The sequence below is a fragment of the Ruditapes philippinarum genome, unplaced genomic scaffold (genome assembly GCF_026571515.1).
Source record: "Ruditapes philippinarum isolate M1 unplaced genomic scaffold, ASM2657151v2 ctg1675_1_1_1_1, whole genome shotgun sequence".
Taxonomy (NCBI): Eukaryota; Metazoa; Mollusca; class Bivalvia; order Venerida; family Veneridae; genus Ruditapes; species Ruditapes philippinarum.
The window spans coordinates 31,476-56,981 of record NW_026863341.1 but is presented as its reverse complement, the minus strand read 5'-3'; the positions used below and the strand labels follow the sequence as shown (position 1 = coordinate 56,981).

Here is a 25,506-nt window from a genome sequence, read left to right as displayed (position 1 = left end):
GTTACATTTTTATACATATTAAAAACATTTCGTTTAAAAACAATCATTTTGCTTGTTTAATTTGTTACCTAAATGTCATTATTTATTTCTTAACAATGAGCAAAAGGAAAACATTTTTCATAATGATGATATTATAGATTATTTAGAGTTTCCTAATTTCTGAAAAAGTCCCTTCTAATGGCAAAGTTTTAGTTCATAAAAATGTCTATAACTCATAAACCACACGGTAAATTTTGTTTAAATTTTGCATACAGGTGGCATTTAAGGCATATAACTGTCCTATGTTGTCAAATTTACAATTCCTTATAGTGCCCATTAGGGGTGTACTACCTTAATATTTGGTTTGATATCTCCTTCATGAGCTGTAATACTGGAATAAAATGGAAATAAAATTTTATCGAGTGCATATTTTGTAAGTTTTGATGTGTTTAAATCAATGATATGTGTTTTAAATTAATGTTATGACATATTTTTTGTATCAATATATTTTTCCATTTTAGCATGTTGATTGTGAATGATATGTTAACGATAACAAATGCTTCACCAGACCAAATACAGGTAAAAAAATACGTTTTGTTAAATTGATATGATGTGTTTTCTTTATAATAACTGTTATTAAATTAAATTGTATTTAATTTTACTGTTGAATCATGGTGAATAGATTAAAAATAAAGACATTTACTGTTGTTTTGAGTGGTAGATATTTTATAAATGTACCATCAGTCTATATTAAAGGTTTGCATTTTTTGTTGGAACAATGTAAAGACTTAAGGATTTGTACCAAAGTTTTTTTGTTTTCTTTTTTAATTTTTTGAATATAGAAATCATTGTTACAGCATACAGTGAGTGTCAAGCATTTTATTTAACAAGCCTACATGTATATATTAAAAAAGTCAACTGCAAATAAAAAAAACAGACGGTCAAAAAGTCAGATAATTTTATGTTGTTGTTATATAAATCAGGTGAATATAATGGTGGTATTTTGCTACTTATTTTCTGTAATATCATACATGTGAACTCTCCTGCTAAAAGCGGGAGACTTCCACTTTCTGCAGCATTATTTTCAAAGATGTTTCTTAAAAATAAGGGTATTTTCACAAATTAAAGGAATGTCCCTCTTTTTGGTGTCAAAACTTCCTTCTTTGTTTAATGCAAATTCTAAAATCTCCCTCTTTTTGAAGAAAAATCTCCCACTTGATCATCAAAAAAAGTTTACTGTAATACATGTATGTAATATTAGTGGTGAAATTGTTTAATAAATGTTACTGTATGTAATGTTTGATTTTAGTCAGCATTTAAGACGCCAGCACCTACCCCATCATCTAGTCCAGTACCACAAACATCACCAAGTAATCCATTTGAAGGGTTAAATCTTACAGAGGTCCAAAAACAAATGATTGTTAGCTTTATGGGAGATTCTCAGATGAACTCGGAATGGTCAGCTAAGTAAGTACTATACCCTTTATGCTGAAACAAATTTGGTGTCTATCCTTAATGGTGAAACAAATTTGGTGTCTATCCTTTATGCTGAAACAAATTTGGTGTCTATCCTTTATGCTGGAACAAATTTGGTGTCTATCCTTAATGCTGAAACAAATTTGGTGTCTATCCTTTATGCTGAAACAAAATTAGTGTCTAACCTTTATGCTGAAAAAAAAATTAGTGGCTATACTATATCCTTTATGATGAAAGAAATTTGGTGTCTATACTTGATACATTAAAGTTAACTAAGTAGAGGTATAGAAAGCAATTTTGTTGGTTCCAGAACACATTATTAACTAGTTTAGTTAATTGAATTTTTTCATAATATTTCTAATGATTGTGTATTTGTTTTGTAGAGTTAATGATATTCTTTGAAAATTTTACAAATTGAAGAATTGATTAAAGACAATTAAGGTGATCAGAAAGCAATTATGATATAATGTTATTATTTAATATTGTAGATGTTTAGCAGAGAATGGTTGGGATTATGCAAAAGCCGGTCAAAATTTCCTCCAGTTACAAGTAAGAGTTTGAGATATACTTTTTAGCTCACCTGAGCATGCTCAGGGTGAGCTTTTAGGATCGATGATTGTCCGTCGTCCGTCGTCCGTCCGTCCGTCGTCCGTTCACATTTAGTTGTTAACACTCTAGCGGTCACATTTTTGCCTCAATCATCATCAAACTTGGTCAGGATGCTTATCTAGTTGATAGCTCGGATGAGTTCGAACATGGGTCATCTCGGATGAGAAACTAGGTCACAAGAGCTAAAAATAGAAAAACCTTGTTAACACTCTAGAGGTCACATTTTTGCCTCAATCATCATCAAACTTGGTCAGGATGTTTGTCTAGGTGATAGCTCGGATGAGTTCGAACATGGGTCATCTCGGATGAAAAAGTAGGTCACCGGAGCTAAAAATAGAAAAACCTTGTTAACACTCTAGCGGTCACATTTTTGCAACAATCATCATCAAACTTGGTCAAGATGCTTGTCTAGGTGATAGCTCGGATGAGTTCGAACATGGGTCATCTCGGATGAAAAAGTAGGTCACCGGAGCTAAAAATAGAAAAACCTTGTTAACACTCTAGCGGTCACATTTTTGCATCAATCATCATCAAACTTGGTCAGGATGCTTATCTAGTTGATAGCTCGGATGAGTTCGAACATGGGTCATCTCGGATGAAAAAGTAGGTCACCGGAGCTAAAAATAGAAAAACCTTGTTAACACTCTAGCGGTCACATTTTTGCATCAATCATCATCAAACTTGGTCAAGATGCTTGTCTAGGTGATAGCTCGGATGAGTTCGAACATGGGTCATCTCAGATGAAAAAGTAGGTCACCTGAGCTAAAAATAGAAAAACCTTGTTAACACTCTAGCGGTCACATTTTTGCATCAATCATCATCAAACTTGGTCAGGATGCTTATCTAGTTGATAGCTCGGATGAGTGTGAACATTGGTCATCTCGGATGAAAAAGTAGGTCACCGGAGCTAAAAATAGCAAAACCTTGTTAACACTCTAGTGGTCACATTTTTGCATCAATCATCATCAAACTTGATCAAGATGCTTGTCTAGGTGATAGCTCGGATGAGTGTGAACATTGGTCATCTCGGATGAAAAACTAGGTCACAGGAGCTAAAAATAGAAAAACCTTGTTAACACTCTAGCGGTCACAATTTTGACTCAATTGTCATCAAACTTGGTCAGGAAACTTGTCTAGGTCATTGCTGGGAAGAAATTGAACATGGGTCATCTCGGATGAAAAAGTAGGTCACCGGAGCTAAAAATAGAAAAATCTTGTTAACACTCTAGTGGCTACTGTTGTGATCCAAATATTCTGTTAATTGGTCTGAAAGTTTGTTTTGATGATTTCTAAGTCAAGTTCGAACATTGGTCATCTTGGATGAAAAAAAACTAGGTCACACCGCCCAAATATGGAAAAACCTTGTTAACATTCTAGTGGTCACATTTTCGACTCAATTATCATCAAACTTGGTCAGGATGCTTGTATAGGTAATTGCTTGGATGAGTTCGAAATCGCATGTGGAACTAGGTCACCGGAGCTAAAAATAGAAAAATCTTGTTAACACTCTAGTTGCTACTGTTTTGATCCAAGTATCCTTGAAATTAGTCTAAAAGTTTGTTTTGATGATTTCTAGGTCAAGTTTGAATATGTGTCACCTGGGTAAAAAACTAGGTCGCACTGCTCAAATATGGATAATCCTTGTTAACACTGTAGTGGTCACATTTTTGACTCACCTGTCATGAGACTTGGTCAGAATGCTTGTCTAGGTAATTGTTTGGATGAGTTTGATAAATCAGGTGAGCGATCTAGGGCCATCATGGCCCTCTTGTTATGATATTTTAAAATGTCAGAAATTTTATCTTTAAATTTATAAAATCACAATGTCATCATGTCTTTTACATGTAATGAATACCCTGTTGTTGGTTTTTTCTTATTGTTTAATAAAAATAACGAAAATAACTTCAAGAACTATTTTTTAAACATAAATGTTTATTGAGAAAATACTGGCGTTCAATCACAGAAGAACCATCATCTATTTCAGAGTGAAGGAAAGATTCCTGCAGAAGCATTTAAGAAGTGAAAGTGGAAATAATTTGGAAAGTGTGAACTATATGAGAGACACAGTGTTAGACAAACTGTATTGATAATCTATCTTGTAGCAGAAATCAATGGTGATTGAATTGTATCAAAATAACATTTTCATTTTATTATTTTAATCAGTGAGAAAATAGATGCAACTTCATGGTATTTTGCATGTAACATTATGTAAATGTTTTAAATTTTATATTGGGTTTCCTTTTATTTTTTAAAATGGAGTTTAGTTCAAATTTTGAAGCATACATGAAAAATAGTAATGTGCACCAACTTTGTAAATCAGCATGTGTTGAAATTTTAATCATGGACACTCAAATTACAAGGAATCTGAAATGCATTTTATTTTAAACAAATGTTTTATGACCAGGACCATTTTTACAAGTGTTTCAAGCTAATGTAGCTGTAAGCTTTGCCAATAATTATACAATAAATGTTTGATCATGTAAAATATATTGTTCATCTATTGTGGTGCATTATTTGTATTGAGCATACATTGGTATATATAGGTTCAAATGTCATTGTCAGTCATCTTTCTTCAAACTCTTTAAACATTACAAGTTGTAACTATGGACTTTCATATTATACAGCATAGCATGAATGGAGCAGAAAATGCTTGGATTTGTGACTGGAAAACATGGTTTATTGTTTGAAGGTGATATACAAGGGCTGTTTTGGCTTTTATATTGAAGATTTTTGAGGTACATCAATGCCATCTACTATGATACTGAATGATTTATTACTTATGTTATAGATAATACTATTTAGATTAATTCAACATCAAGTAATGTTTTGGTATGAAATGAATAAACTTGTTGATATAAAATAAGTACTAGTTGTATCATGATTGTTAAGTACAGGGATCAGATATTGTAAATAGCTGAATTTAATGTGTTTTGTGCAAAGTCATTGTACATCTCAAAATTCTTTTGTACATAGCATTGTTTTTATATGTTCAGTATTTTGTATATAATTTGTGCTATTAATTGTTTTTGATGACATGTTACCATTATCTTGACTAAAAATTGTCATAAAAGTATTTTAGATATGAACTTTGTCTTCTTTCTTCTTTTAGAAACCTTGTCGGAGCAACTTTTCCATCTTTCCTAAATCTCATACAGCGAAGAGTACTGTTGAAAATGTTGTTCATCAAAAATGATAAATTGTCAAAGAACTTTAAACTTAAACGCTTTAGTATATAATGTTCTTGAAGGGTTTGCTAAAAAATTACATTTAGATATTATAGACACTTGCTAGAGTAAATGAAATCTAGGTACTTTATTGGCTGGAATGATCTAGAAAAGTATGTGACTTATCTTTATAAAACTAATCTAGAAAAAGTATATAGAAAGCTGTCCTACTAGAAAAAGTATAAAGAAAGCTGTCCTACTAGAAAAAGTATAAAAAAACTGTATTACTAGAAAAGTATACGGAAAGCTGTCTTTCAAAAAAAAATATATATAGAAAGCTGTCTTACTAGAAAAAAGTATATTGAAAGCTGTCTTACTAGAAAAAAGTATATGGAAAGCTGTCTTACTAGAAAACAGTATATGGAAAACTGTCTTACTAGAAAAAAGTATATTGAAAGCTGTCTTACTAGAAAAAAGTATATTGAAAGCTGTCTTACTAGAAAAAAGTATATGGAAAGCTGTCTTACTAGAAAACAGTATATGGAAAACTGTCTTACTAGAAAAAGTATATGGAAAGCTGTCTTACTAGAAAAAGTATATGGAAAGCTGTCTTACTAGAAAAAGTATATGGAAAGCTGTCTTACTAGAAAAAGTATATGGAAAGCTGTCTTACTAGAAAAAGTATATGGAAAGCTGTTTACTAGAAAAAGTATATGGAAAGCTGTTTACTAGAAAAAGTATATGGAAAGCTGTTTACTAGAAAAAGTATATGGAAAGCTGTTTACTAGAAAAAGTATAGGAAAAGCTGTTTACTAGAAAAAGTATATGGAAAGCTGTTTACTAGACAAAGTATATGGAAAGCTGTCTTACTAGAAAAAGTATATGGAAAGTTGTTTACTAGACAAAGTATATGGAAAGCTGTTTACTAGAAAAAGTATATGGAAAGCTGTTTACTAGAAAAAGTATATGGAAAGCTGTCTTACTAGAAAAAGTATATGGAAAGCTGTCTTACTAGAAAAAGTATATAGAAAGCTGTCCTACTAGAAAAATATATGGAAAGCTGTCTTACTAGAAAAAGTATATGGAAAGCTGTCTTACTAGAAAAATATATGGAAAGCTGTTTACTAGAAAAAGTATATTGAAAGCTGTCTTACTAGAAAAAAGTATATGGAAAGCTGTCTTACTAGAAAAAGTATATGGAAAGCTGTCTTACTAGAAAAAGTATAGGAAAAGCTGTTTACTAGAAAAAATATAGGAAAAGCTGTCTTACTAGTAAAAGTATAGGAAAAGCTGTTTACTAGAAAAAGCTTAGGAAAAGCTGTCTTACTAGAAAAAGTATAGGAAAAGCTGTTTACTAGAAAAAGTTTAGGAAAAGCTGTCTTACTAGTAAAAGTATAGGAAAAGCTGTTTACTAGAAAAAGTTTAGGAAAAGCTGTCATCAACCCATCCTCATCTAGATTTTGGTTAAAGCTTTTGTGAGTACTAGAACTTCTATATTTTTTAATGGAGAGTAACTTTAAACTTCAAATATATATTCCTTATCACCACCAACATTATATGTGATAATGTTCATAACTCTAGCACCATATAATACCAATTTTTTAAATAACTGGACTGGTAACTACATTGTATGAATTTACTACATGTATGATCCTAATTAACACCCATATCATTACATCATATATGATCGGTTTATAACTTGAGCATGGGATAGGTCTGTACATATCTAGGTATGTCACTTCTTCCTTGTCTGATCAATGAAGTTCTTGAGATGGAATAAGTCACAGTTTATGTACTTTCGTAGTGGCATTGCCCATAGCCAGTAGATAACCCCTATTGATTTTTGAGGTCATAAGGTCAATGTTCACCATGGCCTTGACCACTTAAAGTTTGTCCAACTAATAACAAGAGAACACTGTTCAATGGTCATAAAATTTAGTATGAAGGTTGGTCAATACTTGTAGATGATCCTTATTATCCCCCGCCGAAAAATTTCGGCGGAGGATATAGAAATAGTCTCCGTCCGTCCGACCTTCCGTCCTTCCGTCCGTCCTTCCGTCCGACATTTTTGTCCGGAGCATATCTCTAAAAGTATTTGAGGTATCAACTTGAAACTTCATAGGTGGATAGACCTCATTGAGGAGGAGTGCAGTGCACAAGAATGATAACTCTACCTTGCATGATTTTTGAGTTATTGCCCTTTGTTATTTTTCAAAATTGATTTTTGTCCAGAGCATAACTCCAAAAGCTTATGAGATATTAACATGAAACTTCATAGGTGCATAGATCTCACTCAGGAGGTGTGCAGTGCACAAGAATGATAACTCTACCTTTCATAATTTTTGAGTTATTGCCCTTTGTTATTTTTCATACCTAATTTTTCACCTGAGTGGAGCATAACTCGAAAAGTGTTTGAGATATCAACATGAAATGTCATAGGTGGATAGATCTTATTGAGGAGGAGTGTTGTGTGCAAGAATGATAACTCTTCCCTATACAATTTTTGAGTTGTTGCCCTTTGTTTTTTTTATGTTATTTTGTCCAGAGCTTATCTCAAAAAGTATTTGAGGTATCAACTTGAAACTTCAAAGGTGGATGGATCTCATTGAGGAGGAGTGCAGGGCTTAAGAATGATAACTCTACCCTGCATTATTTTTGAGTTATTGTCCTTTGTTATTTTTCAAAATTAATTTTTGTCCAGAGCATAACTCAAAAAGCCTTTGAGATATCAAAATGAAACTTCATAGGTGCATAGATCTCACTCAGGAGGTGTGCACTGCACAAGAATGATAACTCTACCTTTTATAATTTTTGAGTTATTGCCCTTTGTTCTTTTTCATATTTAATTTTTCAATTCAATTTTTTTTCTCAAAAAGTATTAATTTTGAGGTATCAACTTGAAACTTCATAGGTGGATAGATTTTACTGAGGAGGGATGCAGCACACAAGAATGATAACCTACCCTGCATTATTTTTCAGTAATTGCCTTTGTTATTTTCAGCCATCAGTATTCACATAGGTTTCAAATCTGTAATCATTATAGCCATCAGTTTTCATTACCAAAAGACCTCTTAAAATGGAATTATTCCGCTCTACTACATATACATTCTTCCAATGAGCAAACACATTCGGCGGGGGATGGCCATGTTGACATGGCTCTTGTTGATTTGATGTCAGAAGGTCACTATGGCCTTGACCACATAAACCTTGTCCAACCATTAAGAAGAGAATGATTTGGGCAGCAGTGCTAAATTAAATATGTTGATGACCTCTATTGATTTTGAGGTCAAAGGTCAATTCATTTCGGCCTTGTCCTATGAATGCTTGTTAGTAACTAAGAAATACTTTACTCTGCAGTCCTAGTACAACCCCTATTTGGTTGTTAATGTCTCTGATTTTAAGGCCATAAAGTGAAGGTCACAGTGACACATGAAATAGTTGTCTAATGAAGAGCAAGTTTTCTCAGTCATAAGTTTGAAATTTATTAGTTAAAATAATATAATATATACATATTTGTGTACTATGTATTTATGTAACGTATGGCAAAAGTGCTTTGGTATGTAGGCCTACGTATGCCACTCGTGGCTCATAACTCTGCATCTGTATTTTAAGTTGCCTCTTTAAACTAAGAATTTTGATTTAAAATGTTATCGTCCTTGTTACTTAAGGGGTTTACTTTAGATTCAAGATACATTCGTCTTTTTGATTACAACACAGAAATATGTTGACATTTTTACTCTCATTGATATAAATGTTATCTGGTGCAAAGAAATTTAACATAAGTGGGTTTTTTTCATGGTATTGATAAACAGATGTAAATATTAAAATTGGTATCATTATAAGTTTGTGTAAGTAGAATGGATTAATATGAAAAGTAAAATGCTTGATGTTTGCAAATTTCAATTATTTTGACCATGAATGAAAGGTATCACCACCACAGATTAAGATTTGTAACATTTTTTTCTATGAGCTTTTATAATGGCATGTTGTCAATAATCCATCATGATTCACATTAACACTGAACAAAATCTAACCTAGTTTCTACAAAAATTATGGAAATGGTTTGAGTATGATGATCACTGGAGCTAATATAAATTAAATATCTAACATTTCAAAAACTATAATGCCAAGAGCTAAGGTGTTTTGGCATATAATATCAAGTGTTGTTTTAGAGGTTACTGGTTGGTCCTGTATGAAAGTTACATTAATCATACCAATGTTAGTCCTTACTTTACATAGCTTAATACAGGAAAACAGGTTTAAGCTTTTGGTGTGAAACAAGTGCCAAGAGCTTGGTTATCTAACATGAAGCAATGGACCTCTGAAAAAGGTATATAAATCTACCCCAAGGTCAAAAAATTGATGGGGCCTCTTGGCTTACATAGACATAAAAAATCAACTCCATAGAAACTATAATGCCTTCAACATAAGGTCATGTCGCATCTATTAAATCCCCTTTTGATCCTCATTGAAAGATATTTACAGTCGAAATTTGCCCTGCACTGAAGTAACTTTAGTTATTACATTGATTTGATATTGAATTTAAAATAAACCTATAGTGCTTAGATCCGAGTTATTTGGGTAGTAGCAAATTCATGTTTTAAACAAAGTGAGGTAAATCCTGCCCCAAATTGGCTTCACACCACGGCCCAGTGCCTGTGTAAAATTCATTGCACCATCTTATCATAAAAATGTATGACAAGTGGAACAGTCAATTACATCAAGGGAGAGACAAACAACACAACTATGCATTTCTAAAAATAGTTTATTCCCACAAATGGTAAATGTATCACATGGAATCAATGGATAAGAATTAATATACAATCTTTAAAAACAATATTGTAAACAGAAATATACAGAAAACATTCAAGCCTGGTAAAAGTTACCAAATTAATATCAAATATAATCTATTTTTATACATACACATTAATACGAAATTTAACAATTTAAACATCAATAATTGTTATACTGAAAGGACGAAAAGTTTACAATACTGGAAACAAGAGCATCAAAGTAAAGAAAATTCCAATGCTTTTGTAAGAATTTCTCATAAGTTGGACTTATAAATAATATATTATACATACAATGTAATTCATAAATGGAAAAAAGAACCCACCCTATTATGTTGACATCTTAACTCTTTTACATCCAGTAATGTGATTGTATGATTATAGTGTATTTGCCATTGACCCCAAAGCACTCACCTGAAGACATCCTATTATTTGTGTAAGGGCCAATTGTAACAATAGGGGCAAACTTTGAACAACTATGATAGAGGACCTATAGCTTATATTATGTACCAAATACCTAAAGAACTAAGCCTTGTACCTTCAGACAAGAAGTTATTAATGTTTTGACACTAGGGACAAAATATGAAACAACTTTGATAGAGGACCTAAAGATGATATCATATACCAAATATCATAGCTATGGGCCTTGTACTTTTAAGTTTGCATTTTTAAACTCCTTTTCTGGCCTTGTGACCTACATATGCAATAGACCAGAACCATTTGAACAACTTTGGGAGGGGACCACCTAAGGATCATTCCTGTAAATTTTGATTACTGTGCAGTCATTGGTTTCAGAGAAGATGTTGTTTAAATTGTTGACGACGCACAACAACAGACGGTGCTCACCATGAGCAAGTTGTAAGATGTAAGAGTTGATATAAAGCATAAATTAAGTCTGAAGTAAATCCTTTAAGAAATAAAAAAGTAAGAGTAAAAAATATTTTCTAAAAAATCTAAGTTCAAGGAGACATAATTCTAGTAATAGTCATGCCAGAGTAACAAATCTCCTCACATATGTAAATAACATTATTACATATTGTAAATATTAGTTTACAGACATAACATTGGTTTTTACAACCAGCTGTAAAAGAGAGAGAGAAATGTTGATTTAGAAAAAGTTTACAGTAAACAAGTGGTAATCAGCAAGTGACAACAAATATGTGTGCTTTGCTATAGGCAGCTGAGAAAAACACCAGTAGAAAACAGATTAGTGTTTTCTTTGTCTAAATTATATAAAAAATATGTACTTTAACATTTCTAAAGAATTGTAAACAGATCATCACCTTTTGCAAGTAAAAAAATATATACAAATTTCATCACTATACACAAAATTATCGTGGAAGCATTATCATTTATTTGATGGGATTTGTTTCAACAACTTAATAAACTATTTATAAACACAAAAATACTCTAATAATACAATATTGAATACTTAAAAAAAATACAAGTTTATATAAAGAATAATTATTCTTGAAAACAAGAGCTGTCAGTGGGACAACATGCTTGACTATTCTCAGTGCTTCATTGTAAAACAAGAGCCTGAATAATATATTCTTGCTTATCAGATAGGATCATCTACTGTTTACACCAGCCCTAGAAAAAACTTGTCTTATACCCCCCTGTGTAAGACAAGTCACATGCCTTAAATGATATCTTTCACAAGCGCCTTTTATGAATGAATTGCGTTCTTAGGATGACATCATTTGCCATTATGATGAAGTTGTAAATTCAAACGCTGCTATAAACAATTTAACTAAGGTGTGCCAGCAATCAATATTCCTCAAATAGTCTAGCTAAACAACATAACAACTCGATGTTGTGAACATCATATACAATTTATCGTGTCATCATCATTAACAAGTGAAATATTTTTAATTGATGTTCACAAATAGATTTCCATTGATTTGACCGCCTAACATTTCAATAGCAAAATATATACCTAAGTTTACAAATAGGTGCATCAATCCATAAAGAAACACATTTTTTTCTAAATGCAAGGCATAATAGAAATACAACTCCTTAAAAATTGGATAGCATAAAAATGATGTATTTGTGAACAAAAAGAACACTTTTTCAGAAAAAACAAATATGTACAATAAATGATAACCCTTAAATCCCTTGCAATATTATCATACAAATATACCAAGTTTTACATATGCAGTGTCTATTCTAGGAGGGGGGATGGGGGATTCATCCATATTTTTGAGTATTCCCTCCTACTTTTTTCAGAGGCAGGGGGGAAATTTTACATAGAGAAAGAAGGAAAAAAATCAACAAATGTAATAAATTCTCACTTTTTGACAAAAATCCCCCGTTTTTCAAATCCTAGAATAGACACTGCATATGACACATAACCTACATAAATTAATCAGGCAGTGAAAGAGCTTTGGTCATGATAACTTTAAGGTGTATAATGGATTCAACAAAAATTACATATAAGAACAATACATAGCAGTGCTCAATCTCCAAGTTGATTTGTTGTTCGTCTCTCATACTTTACATTAATGGAATACAAGCTGGTGTGCAAAAAACTGAACACAGACTTGTTCATAAATATTGCCCAAACATGTTGTAAAGAAAGAAAGATAACAACTGTTTGACAAAATGAGTATAAATTTACATTATATCAACAACCAGCTATGAAAAATGTGAAAATAAAATAAAAATATAACAAATTATAAATTGAAAGGCAAAATCTCCTGATGTACTGAAAAGTAAGTTTGATAAAGGGTACATGTAAAAGACAACACAGATACACAGGGGTAACCTTATTTTCTCTGTTATTGTAAATAATAACATTTTAACACAAGTGGAACATCTGTCTCAATCATAAACTTTGTTTGGTTCACTTTCAACATCTGACCACCCAAACCCCTCCCACCACCAAGTGTCTGTGATTGATGAAAAAAGTCAAAACTTAAGTTTTCATGTGATATTACTAAAAAAAAGTCAATACTAGTACTTAAAAATTAATACCATACTTCAGGAACTTTGGAAATGCTATGTAAGTTTAAATTCAAAGTCTTTCTGAATTACAAAAAATAATCATTTTAAATATGTCACAGAGCATATAATAAAACCTTAAATAGATTAATATAATGTCATGATACTTCTAATAATAGAATGGTATGATACCCAGAGATAAAACTAATTTCCCACAGTATTTAACAACATACAAAATAATCAAACAAGAAATACTTCTAGATCTATTAAATATGTTACTCGAGATGGCAGATATATTGACAATCATGTATGTAAAAACTACATTGACTAGCATCACATCATGATTCCTTAAAGGAATATTTGAGCTTATAGTCCAGACCATCTATGTACATCAATACTTCATTTAAAAGCATTCTCAAAAGTAAACAACCTAAAGTATGATAAATATTTAGACTCCAAAGAAAAAAGATTTCTTTTCAAAATCTTGAATCACTTGTAATTGATCAGACAGTTTCTATATTTGAACAGGTGTTATCTAACAAGGCCAACTTGAGCAAGTAATTGGAATGCAGCACCGAGACCCCAGCTAACTTCTACAGCATTGATCTTCTTTTTCAACTGAAATATATCAGAAAATTTAGATGCATATTTTCAACACTTTTATGAGCATAATTTCATGTCTAAGACAATCTCTTTACACAAAATAGAACAACTTAGTTTAGACATTGTAAAACCTTACACAAGAATAGACACATTTCTCTATAATTATTATCCCCTTCTCTTTTTGCAGATATCAATTCCATCAAATAATTTGGAAATAAATTATAATCTGAGCCTGGTTCAATATGTTTTTGTAAAAAATATTCAATTAGTATATATATAAGCTTTAAAACCCTTTTAAAGGCCTTTTTCCCAAAAAGATAATAACTAGTTAAATAAGGTTGTTTCTCTTAAATTTGAAAATTTTCAAACCCAAAGTAAAAAAGGTTTTCTTTTTTTTCTGAACTGGTAAACAGTTTTAAGCTCCTTATATACCAAAACACATATAAAATAGAATATAAAAGATTTACATGTATTTGTGTAGAATCTGATATATTGTAGCCATCATGTAGTAGTGAATAAATATATGTCAGATCTAACGCCTGGAATGGCATCTTCACGTTTGGAGATTTGAATGCTGAAATAATAAGAATATCAAATAAACTTGCCATTACTTATATACACTGGAAGGTGTCTGTACTATATTTGAAGAATTATATTCACACTGTAAAATTAACAGAATCATTCAACAATAGTTGTTTGCAGTGATTTAAATATTTCTATTGTACCGTTATATTTTACAAATTGTAGAATAAATACATAGAAATGTTATTAAACTGCAAATACAAGATATACCTTTAACTGCAGCTTCTTTAAAATTGCCAGTTGATATAACACCTCCTGATTTGTCTAAAATATAAAACATATAAGATAATTGCAAATATCTTGAAATTAGTTTGAAACCATTCAAAATATCAACAATAATTCTTATCTGATATCAATGTTCTAGTAGATTTAGGAACAGATGCCTCACAAAATCCATCATCTAAGCAAAATTAATGGCAAAACCATGATATTTTTTTTTATATATCAAGAAATCATTGTTCTAAGAAACTCATACAATTATCTTCCACTTAATATGTTTTAAACCATTCAAATAATTGAAGATAGGGTTATACCTATGAGATTGGCCTCTACTGCTCTGTCAAAGAAATAAGAGAAGAGGTATAGATCATTTCCAGACAGCTCTGCCACTGGTCTGATCTGATCAACTATTAATTTCTTCATCTCTTTATCACATTCCTCGTATGAAAACTGACTTGATGATGTTCCCCTGTAGTAGAAATGTTTTCTAGATTTGTATACATGTATTATGGTATTTCACTTAGTAGAAATTATTCTTTTTTTTTATGGAGAGGGGGGGGGGGGGGGGTTTACGTCACACCAACACTGTAAAGATCATATTGTGACTTTCAAGCTTTACTGGTGGATAAAGACCTAAAAATTCTCTTCTTGCATTTCAGGCATGAGCCAGAACCTAGCTCCATTACATGAAAAAATTCATAGTCTCTTCCAGGATTCGAAGTCAACAACCTTAACCATGACTGGATATGGGTATAAAAGTAGTCAACTTCATTATTGTAGTTTCACAAATGAGACTTAAATGTACCTTCCTATACAAGTCTATGCAAAAAAAAGAAACCAATAACAGTTTCTATAATGAACTATATGAATTTGCGAGTAAAATGATTTTGCAAAACAATACAAATAACACCCCATCTTACACCAATGAAAAGTTTGTGTTCTTAGCTTCATATCAATATAAACTTCAACATATCTTTTGACATCAAAGGTACTAGCTTACCACATATCAGCAATTTAAGATGGGATTTATAAAGCAAGATATGCAGCCACTTATCTTTACTCAAAATAGTATACAACTGATAAGTATAGCCTGTCGTCTGCTATTTCGGGAACTGTTTATTGGTGTAATTTGTACAGTGTCAGCTAAAGTTCATTGCTGTGAAATTGGGTCAAAACCCACCAAATGATTAAGGAGAAGATATTGTTTAAAAGAAATTGTGGATAACAACTGACGACCAACAATGGATGTAGAACCGATGCCATCACAAAAGCTCAGTTGTAAGCACTTTGTGCTCAGGTGAGCTAAAAAAAGCTCCACTTATAGCTGATACTTATTCATCTTATAACGTAAGCTGTTTGAAGGAAAAAAAAATCATACTACATTGTAGTTCAATTTCTAAAATTGTATTTTCAGACTATCTTAAAATATAGACTGACCTGAGTTGATAAACGTTACCAGAATGTGTATAGTTTCCCATGTACCCTGGAGGTATACAAACACTGGTTAGATAAAAACTACCAGGACTGTCATCTGAAATATATGTATAAACTTATCATACATCTGGTTGTCATTGTGAAATTATTTCTGTCTTAATCTTCGTCCTGAATAAACCATAATTAACATTATTATTGTTAACAATAATTAAACTATTTTGTGAGAACTTCAACACAATATTTATCACATTTTATTTATCTGGTCAATACACACAACAAAACATATGACATTCACTATATCAATACTATTATAATACCACACAATGAGTACAACTCAACTTCAAAATTTATAACTTACACTTGTAAATATTTATCAAAATAGATGTTATCCGGAACTTGGCAAATGTGGTTTTTCCCCAACTAATCCATAGGTACAAACCAACTTTTACCATTATAGCTTCATGGTGCACTACTTGTCACAATAAATAAGTCAACCTGTTTCACTTATTATACCCCCAAAAACAAAGTTTGGGGGGTATATAGGAGTCACCCGGTGGTCGGTCGGTCGGTCCAGACGTCCGTTGCATTTTCCTTGTCCGGAGCATAACTTGAAGACTAATGGTTGGAATTCAATATAACTACATACAATGGTCAAGCACATTGAGAGGAAGTGCAGTGCACAAGAACCATAACTCTATCTTGACTAATTACAGAGTTATTGCCCTTTGTTACTTTTCCTTGTCCGGGGCATAACTTGAAAACTACTGGTTGGAATTCAAAACAACATTTATACAATTGTCAAACACAATAAGGGGAAGTGCAGTGCACAAGAACCATAACTCTATCTAAAGTAATTACAGAGTTATTGCCCTTTGTAACTTTTCCATTGCTTTCTTTTGTCCGGATCATAACTTGAATACTAATGGTTGGAATTCAATATAACTACATACAATGGTCAAGCACATTGAGAGGAAGTGCAGTGCACAAGAACCATAACTCTATCTTGACTAATTACAGAGTTATTGCCATTTGTTCCTTTTCCTTCTCAGGGGCATAACTTGAAAACAACTGGTTGGAATTCAAAAAAAACTTCATACAATTGTCAAACACAATAAGGGGAAGTGCAGTGCACAAGAACCATAACTCTATCTAAAGTAATTACAGAGTTATTGCCCTTTTTTACTTTTCCATTGCTTTCTTTTGTCCGGACTATAACTTTAAGACTAATTGTTGGAATTCATTATAACTTCATACAATGGTCATTGAGAGGAAGGGCAGTGCACAAGAACCATAACTCCATCTTGACTTATTACAGAGTTACTGCCCTTTGTTACTTTTCCTTGTCCAGAGCATGACTTGAAAACTACTAGCAACTTCATACAATGGTCAAGCACAATAAGGGGAAGTGCAGTGCACAAGAACCATAACTCCATCTTGACTAATTACAGAGTTATTGCCCTTTGTTACTTTTCTATTGCTTTTTTTGTCCGGAGCATAACTTGAAGACTAATGATTGGAATTCAATATAACTTCATACAATGGTCAAGCACATCGAGAGGAAGTGCAGTGCACAAGAACCATAACTCCATCTTGACTAATTACAGAGTAATTGCCCTTTGTTACTTTCCCTGTCCAGAGCATAATTTGAAAACTACTGTTTGGAATTCAATACAACTTCATACAGTTGTCAAGGACATTAAAAGGAAGTGCAGTGCACAAGAGCCATAACTCTATTTTGACAAAATACAGAGTTACTGCCCTTTGATACTTTTCCTTGTCCGGACGTACTGGTTGGAATTCAAAACAACTCCATACAATGGTCAAGCACAATAAGAGGAAGTGCAGTGCACAAGAACTATAACTCCATTATCAGTATTTATAGAGTTATTGCCCTTTGTTCCTTTTCTTTGTCTTTCTGGACTTATTACAGAGTAATTCAATAAAACTTCATCAATGGCTAACCACATTGAAAGGAAATGCAACATACAAGAACCACAACTATCTTTAATTGCCCACAACCATAACTCTATATTTCAATTCTTTTACAAGGTATTCTGTTACTAGTAACATCCTCATTTCCGAAGCAGTCTTGTGGGGGTATTAATCACATTTAGTGATAGTTCTAGTTTTCGAAGCTGTAACTGTAAAAGTTTGTTAGTATCTAGGGATTACCTGGGAAAAACCCAAATATTTTTAATTCCAGAGTAAGTCTTTTCAATTCAATGAATCAGAGTACAAAAAGTGGATCAATATGGACCTATACATAAAATCTATGACCTAGCCAACAATGACCAATTGCCTGAACAGAAATGATTAAAATCTACCTTTATGTTTGTCTCCTCCAGTGAGTGTAAATCGAGCGGACATCAACCCAAAGCCAAGGTAGCTGATACAGGAAAAAATAAATACATGATTTTTTTTAAATGAACAGACATTTCTCAGATATAGTAAATGCAATTATTCCAAAGGCTGTTAAGTATGAATACCTACTTTTGTAAGATGTTTTAACAAAAAGTTTCCTAAAAGAACAAGAGCAAAACAATGACCAGAAGTTGTTAAAATTAATAAAAACTGCAGAAGATACTTGTCGACATCTCGAAACGATTGTATCATGATGATCAGTGAATACCTCACATTTTATTTACTAAGTAAATCAATATCTTTGTTAAGGTGGACAAACAAGGAAAATATCATATACATTGTGTATTTAAACTTTTACCTATGTGTATATAACTTGTATTCATGTCGGAACAGGTTTACAGTTTTCATAAATTCACTTGGCAAATTGTTTAATGTCTCCTGAAACAATAAACATGATACATAAACAAATACTAGTACGACTTCCAACTGAAAAATACATCATACAACAATACTACATGTTATCATATAACAACAAATCAAAATCTATACCTTGATTAATTTAAGAATCATTAATTGTTTAAGAATTATTGTAGTTTATTGATGTTTTCTTTATTTCCATGACAATGAATGGTATAATAATTCACTTTGATGTGTACAATAAACTGTTCGTAACAACCAACATTAGTTTTGTTTCCTGTGTATTAACTCTCTGATTAGGACTTGGCTTACAGTCAAGGCAACCCTATTTTCCATTAATATTTCATAATGAAATTTCTTAAAGTAAACTAAAGATGATCAGTATTAAAAAAGCAAGATAAACCCAATATACCTCAAATCTATCAGAGTAATAGTAAACAAATACACCAAATCTTTCACAGTCTCAACACATATCTTTCAGAGTATATGTACAAGTTGACCAAGTACACAAATCTATCGCAGTTTTAGTAAACCTTATACTTAAATCTATCAAGTTCTAGTATTAAACCAAACACACAAATCTAGCAGGGTTCTTGTTAACCCAATACACAAATCTATCCAGGTTCCATCAAGGAAACCCAATACTCAATCTATCAGGGCTCTTGTAAACCAAATACACAAGACGTTCAGGGTCCATGTTAAACCCAATGCACAAATCTAACTGGGTACTAGAAATTCCAATGCAGATCTAGCAGGTTTCAAAAAACATTTATAATTAAATAACTTTTCATAAGCAGAATTAAAACAAATTGGTTTATATTAAAGAAATATTTTTACACACCTGTTTAGTTGGCACAAATGTTATCTGCGTAGATCCACCTCCAAGATCTAGTGCTGGGGCAGGATGTCCACTATCAGATAATAACCCTAAATAATACAGGATTTATAGTATGATTTTCATGTCCTGCACATGACAAAGATTTACTATGAAAGTATATTTGATAAAATTTGTTCAAATCTTGTAATTCTAAAACCTCATTATTGTAGATGGATTATTGTATAAATACAATGTGTTGTGACACATAAGCATTACTTCTCCCAAATTAAAAAACGTCTCCGTATTTCTTCTGAAAGTTTCTTCCAGCTTCTCTTACGGTTTCAAGTCTATGGAAGCTACTAAAGTCACATTATGTAAATAGTTTTTAGATCATTGAATACAAATATGTAATTATTGATGCTGGTAAATGAAAATGTACCATAATTTATGTTAAGATTAAAAATTTTAAACAGCAATTCCGAAATGATCAGTTCTACATATCATTATATCACCTTACATGAACAGGTGAAAATAATAGATTTCATATATATATACACTGTATATACAAAATTTTAATGTAGATATAATATACAAACCTAGCATGAAGTTTACTGTTATCCAACTGAACACACCTTAAAGAGAATATTTATCACTAGTCACTAGTAGTAAGAATGTATTTACAACATAATTATCTAAAATACATATAAGATATAAATGTGTTTTTATGTTTTGTTTTGTTTTAAAAATAAACATTATCAATATATTATCAAAATTGAATGTAGTACTCTTGTTCATTATTTTAATAGATCGACATTTAATATAATTTAATATATTCTAATACCCCATCCATATTACCAACATTTTCTCATCTACCCCATCTATTTTATCAACATACCTTCATCTACCCCATCCATTATACCAATTCCATTGTCTACCAGCCTGAATGGAAATTTCTTCAGATAGGCTGTCACCTGAAATATTTAGATCTAGACAAGTAAAATATTAATATTTAAGTGTGACAAAACCAAAGGATTTACATGCACTATCTGCTAAATCACAAGAATACATACTACATGAGAAGTTATTCTGTTTCAAAGATATTTCCAAGTTTTGAGCTTTATCAACCTCTTAAAAAAGCTAACCAACTTTATTCAAACAAACTTGACATAACTTAGAAGACTATATAAGGATATTACAGATAAAGTTAAGGATATTTTTATCTGGTTCACAAACTTATAAAAAAAGCATGTATTTCTTATTTTAGCTTTATCTTGCCTTAATTGTCTAGTTAAATGTTAGAGGCTTCAAATGCATCTACATGTACTTTACTTTATATCCAGTGAAACAGTTTCAAAATAAGATACATGTAGCTGATTAAAATATCTAAGATTTCTCTTCACTGCACTGTCAGTTTTACAAGTGTTATAATTTATGTATTTGATAGGTCTATGGTCTATGCCACTGTAGTATAAAATTCTTAAAAATTGTTAAATGCTAAAGGGTGGTAAAATATTTTTTGAAGAGTAAATATGTAATTGCGCTGTTTATTTGAGATATATTTTTCTTAATCTGTTAACATCAAAACTTTGGGGGGAAAATACACTTGAGTACCTCATTCAGAATATTGTCTGCCTGACCTTCCTGCAGAAGTCTTAATCCAGCTGTTGCCTTCAGTATAATTGGTGTGCTTGCTTGTAAATCTTTAGGTATTTCTTTTACACAAGTGTTAACCATCCCTTCTAGACTGTAAGCTGCCTGGTTAAAACAACATATTTCAAAATAACAAAAAATTCACTTACATTTATGAATTTTGTATCTCCCCAATATAATTTTAAGTTCAGAATAAGAATAAAACAACAGTTCAGTGTGTTTGAACTTTTTAAGATTGAACTTGAAGTACATGTATGTGCTATTGTAAAATGTACAGTGATACCATGTGATAGGGCTAATTGAAAAATAGAAGAAATCAACTATAACAAGTTAATGATTGGACAATGCTTTTACAAATGTCAATGTGACCTTCTGACACTTTTTACATAATGATCAGAAAATCAATAAGGATCATCAACAGTTCCTATCTAGTTTCTGAAATGTTGCCTTATTCTTTTTCCAGTTATTAATGGAAAAAAGTGACAAAGTGTAACTGTGACTTTAACCTTTGATCTAATGACCACATAATAAATACACTTCATATACTGGCCATGGTCAATGTCCCTAACAAGTTTCACAAACCTAGACTTATTCCTTCTCAAGTTAATTAACAGTGTCAGGATTTTCAATTAATTGCCACTGTTAACCTTGACCTTTGGCTAAAAAAAGAAAATTAGTAGGGGTCACTTGCTGGCCATAGGCAATGTCCCTAAACAAGTTTCACAAACCTTGGCTTATTCCTTCTCAAGTTACTGAGACCATCCACCAAATGATTTTTCTTACTTAATTGGGAATAGGCCTAAGCCTCTTGATTTTGGGAAAAATGATCGCTTAAATTGCTGATTTGGGAAGTAAAAAAGCTGTTTCAAGTTAATATTCCTTTTTTCAGAGTCTTATATAAGTAGAAAAATCACTGCCACCCTACTATATTTAGAGACAGAACCCCTAATAATTATCAAGGTATTATAGAGTGGACCTCAATGTGGCAATCTGATAGGCAGATAAGTGCCATATACATGTACAAATTAACATCAGAAGATTAATAAAAAAGATTAATAAACTGTATATGTATTGTAATGGTGTTTTTTGTAAGGATCATATTTAAGAATGGTACATTCAAAAATAATAATTTAAATTCAAAAAGTCATTAAGGATTACCAATAGTTTATACTGAAATAATGATCTTACAGTGAGAAACATCCTCACGTGTGACAAAAACATACATGTAGTATTAATATGGATTACAAAATCTGTCAAAAGAAGGCAAGAATGGCTCCGAGTTTGTTTCAATACTACCCCAATTGACAATGACAATAGATTTCCCAATTCATTAGGGTTTGCAATCTTTAAATGAAATCATCATTACATGTGCAGTTTATAAAAATACATGTATGAGATAACTTTCATTATGTGTTTGTGATGATTTACACCTTTAAAGCAAATTAACAAAACATTAAGAAAGGTATACTATTTCTTATGTAATAAATCAAATACCATTTTATCTTATGACAGATCAATGGCTGTTTAGTATCTCCAAACTATAATTTAATTATGGTTTCAATAGCACAATTCTTAAATGTTAAAACAGGCTTCAATGATCATGAATTATCAAAATTACACAATACATGTATATAAATGTCAGCATCCATGTCAGAGTAACTTACCTTTAATGGATCTGCAGCATAAGATGAAAGACCTGGTTTAACTTCTTCAAAAGTCTCATGTAAGAGTTCAAGTGGCTTATCTGAATAAGCAATAAATTTTAAGTGTTGTCAAAATAATCCTTATAATATTTCCACATTATTTATGCATATTTCTCATGATTAAGCATTAGTATAATATAATGTGAAAAGTTAATTTATAAATCAGCATTTTTGACTGTGATGATCTGCAGATGTTTTTTTTAATGAAGATACTCATACGTTTAAAGTTAAATATTATAAAAATCATTATCATTTCTTGGATGTTATATCAAAAGATTATAGACAGTTTTTTATTTTGAAATTTCATTTCAATCACTTTTTAAATCTGTAGAAAAGACTGAAAAAATTCTTTATTGTGAATTGTTTTAATTACTGATTGTCATATACAATCATTAAAAAACTTGCATCTAGGTCTTAATCATAACACTAAATTTATAAATTATACCTGTTACCACTGTCTATTTTTTATATTTCTCTGGTCATATCCAAATTGGCAGATTTCTTTTATATAATCAGTTAATCCCATGACCGTAATCATTTAAAAGATTAAAAAATGTAATTAAAGATGCAAGTTAACAAATTCATTATTGTCTTTTTTTATTTTTGAAAAAGAAAAATCTACAGCTAACCCAAACAGTATATAATTGTTGTACAAGGTTGACCTGTGCCAAGTTAATATTCAGCCAAGTTGACCCTCTACCGTTTCAAAATGCTATTAAACTTATTGTACAACTAGCAGTTTGATTATAGTACAATACAAACCAGGGCTAGTTTGAAATTTATAGACATGCACTCTTGAGCCAGTGCTTCCTGCATCAAATACTATTGCATATATGTCTTTCTTCTGTTTATTGCTAACAGTTGGTGCAGCAGTTCCTTCAATGTATAATCCTTTTCCAAGTTCAGAAGCTAATGAAAACTCAATCTTTGGCTGTCTATCTGTGCTGTAAAACTGAGTCATAAACAAGATAAATCCAACAGTTCCAATAACAGTCATTATAGCAAGAAGTCTGCCCTTGAGTTTATAAGCAGTAAATGACTTCTTACTGTTTTGTGTATACATTATATCAGTGTCAATCATTTCTGTATGCAGCTTTCAACATATTACTCGTGCCAAGATATCCGAATCACATTTGTCCGACATCTATTCACTAGTAAACTATCGTAATTTTCAGTGTTTAATAACAATATTTCTTAATCAAAAAGTTGGTTTAACCTGTAAATTTAAAAAAATGTGAGTCTATATAAATACAACTTCATCATAATCTAAAAATTCTACAAAAATCTTAATTTAATAATACAAAATAAGAAAATTGACTCGTGGACTCCAGGCGCTTGCATGATGACGTGTCTTTCGAACCATTCCAATTCGTACCCAGAAAAACTCGCAAACAGACAAGATGAAATATAAATGTATTTCATGAATTTCTGTCAGATCCGAACAGACCAAAAATAGCCAAAACGTCATAAATAAAATCATCTACAAAAAACACGTGTGTACTTGAACTGTTTATCAAACATCTTGGAAATTCTGAATACTTCAATAGTCAGTTTGATCCTCAACCCTTTTGTCATACACAATGCTGTTTTAAAAGTTCAACGGCAGAACAATCATTACTTGTGTAGAGCAGTAGACGATAGATATATTTGTATATCTGTTTCATTCTTTCAATCATCGGTCGAAGTTGCCTTTAGATTGAAATCTTTATTATATATAAATCTATGGATTTGTTATGTACATAATCAGGGCTGGGAATCAAAACTGCGTCGTATCCTACAAAATGTAAACAAACGCCGCCATCTTGGAGCGAAAAATGTATGTTTTTGTTTATAACTCTTTTTGTTGGAAATGACTGAAAACAAGATATATGTATTAACACGCTTCACTATTTTCCGCTTCGTTCGGTATATGTTGCTTGCACAACTATTTTGTAAAACAAAAGTTATAGCGAACTTGCAACTCGAAGCGGGGCAGAATTTTTATGAAAATGTGTGGATACGACGCAGTTCATATTGCTTTATCTATCGTTTTTCCTTCAAATCAATTATATACTCGATTTCAGAGTTCACCATAAACGTCAAAACATAATTTTGCATCATTTACTAAACTTTTATTTAAAAGAGATGTTTATTTTCCAAGAAAATGATGATTTTTACGAAATGATACGACGCAGTTGGAAAAAAAATATGATACGACGCAGTTGTATTTTCATTGCAGGCTGAATATTGGTTAAACTATTTAAATTATGTGCTAGGTATGCCAATAACGTCCTACAACATTTCTTGTTTACAACTTAAGTCAAAAGCAGAGCTAGGTCACTCATTGGTTTCATAAAAATGGAAATGTAATACAATTCTATTAAGGCTGCATTTTTCGGTCGCATTTTAGTACTAATCATAATCATCTACAAATTCCGAAAAGCTGTATCAAATGCAAGATACATTGAAACACGTGATCGCACACCCATATGAAAACGTGTTCTTGCATATCAGACTGGCGTTTCCGTTAGTTTTACCCATGCCGGAAATTTCATCTGGCATGGGGGGTTCCAGATGAGTCGCGTGCTGTACAATGGCACGTACGATAAAGATGACGTCATTTTACCGTTATGAATGATTTTATAATTCATACGCTGTTGAATGAAAGTAGTTACGGTTGAAATGATATAAATTTTCATTGAAAATAAAGATAAAGAATATAAAATATAATGGAATATGGTAGAATATGCAAGAAAAAATATCTGACATATGTTTGCGGT

The 25,506-nt window shown here is 31.5% G+C and overlaps 2 protein-coding genes across 2 annotated transcripts in view; one reads left to right on the top strand and one right to left on the bottom strand.

Annotated features, from left to right (window-relative positions):
• The window catches only part of LOC132721883 (nuclear RNA export factor 1-like), a 41,980-nt gene extending 36,830 nt beyond the window's left edge, over positions 1-5,150 (top strand). Inside the window, exons 19-22 of the mRNA XM_060706258.1 lie at positions 501-558; positions 1,289-1,446; positions 1,944-2,004; positions 4,049-5,150. Of these exons, the coding sequence (XP_060562241.1) occupies positions 501-558; positions 1,289-1,446; positions 1,944-2,004; positions 4,049-4,087 (316 nt within the window). The 3' untranslated portion in view covers positions 4,088-5,150. The remainder of the gene's footprint in view (positions 1-500; positions 559-1,288; positions 1,447-1,943; positions 2,005-4,048) is intronic.
• A 4,831-nt stretch (positions 5,151-9,981) lies between these two features.
• Positions 9,982-24,047, bottom strand: LOC132721882 (ectonucleoside triphosphate diphosphohydrolase 5-like). Its single transcript, XM_060706257.1, has 13 exons — positions 23,510-24,047; positions 22,709-22,788; positions 21,006-21,149; positions 20,290-20,365; positions 19,991-20,026; positions 19,419-19,504; positions 18,519-18,598; positions 18,124-18,185; positions 15,803-15,896; positions 14,680-14,834; positions 14,357-14,410; positions 14,032-14,138; positions 9,982-13,579 (listed from the first exon to the last, which is right to left on the bottom strand). The coding sequence occupies exons 1-13, from the start codon at positions 23,826-23,828 to the stop codon at positions 13,493-13,495; spliced, it is 1,380 nt and encodes a 459-aa protein (XP_060562240.1). The 5' UTR covers positions 23,829-24,047; the 3' UTR covers positions 9,982-13,492.
• Positions 24,048-25,506: the final 1,459 nt, after the last annotated feature.

Coding starts and splice junctions, on each gene's coding strand:
- LOC132721882 (XM_060706257.1), bottom strand. CDS start 23,828: ATGATTGACACTGATATAATGTATACACAAAACAGTAAGAAGTCATTT. Junction 20,366..21,005: donor CAGACAATATTCTGAATGAG/GTACTCAAGTGT, acceptor TAAATATTTCAG/GTGACAGCCTATCTGAAGAA. Junction 14,139..14,356: donor TAAAGAAGCTGCAGTTAAAG/GTATATCTTGTA, acceptor TTATTATTTCAG/CATTCAAATCTCCAAACGTG.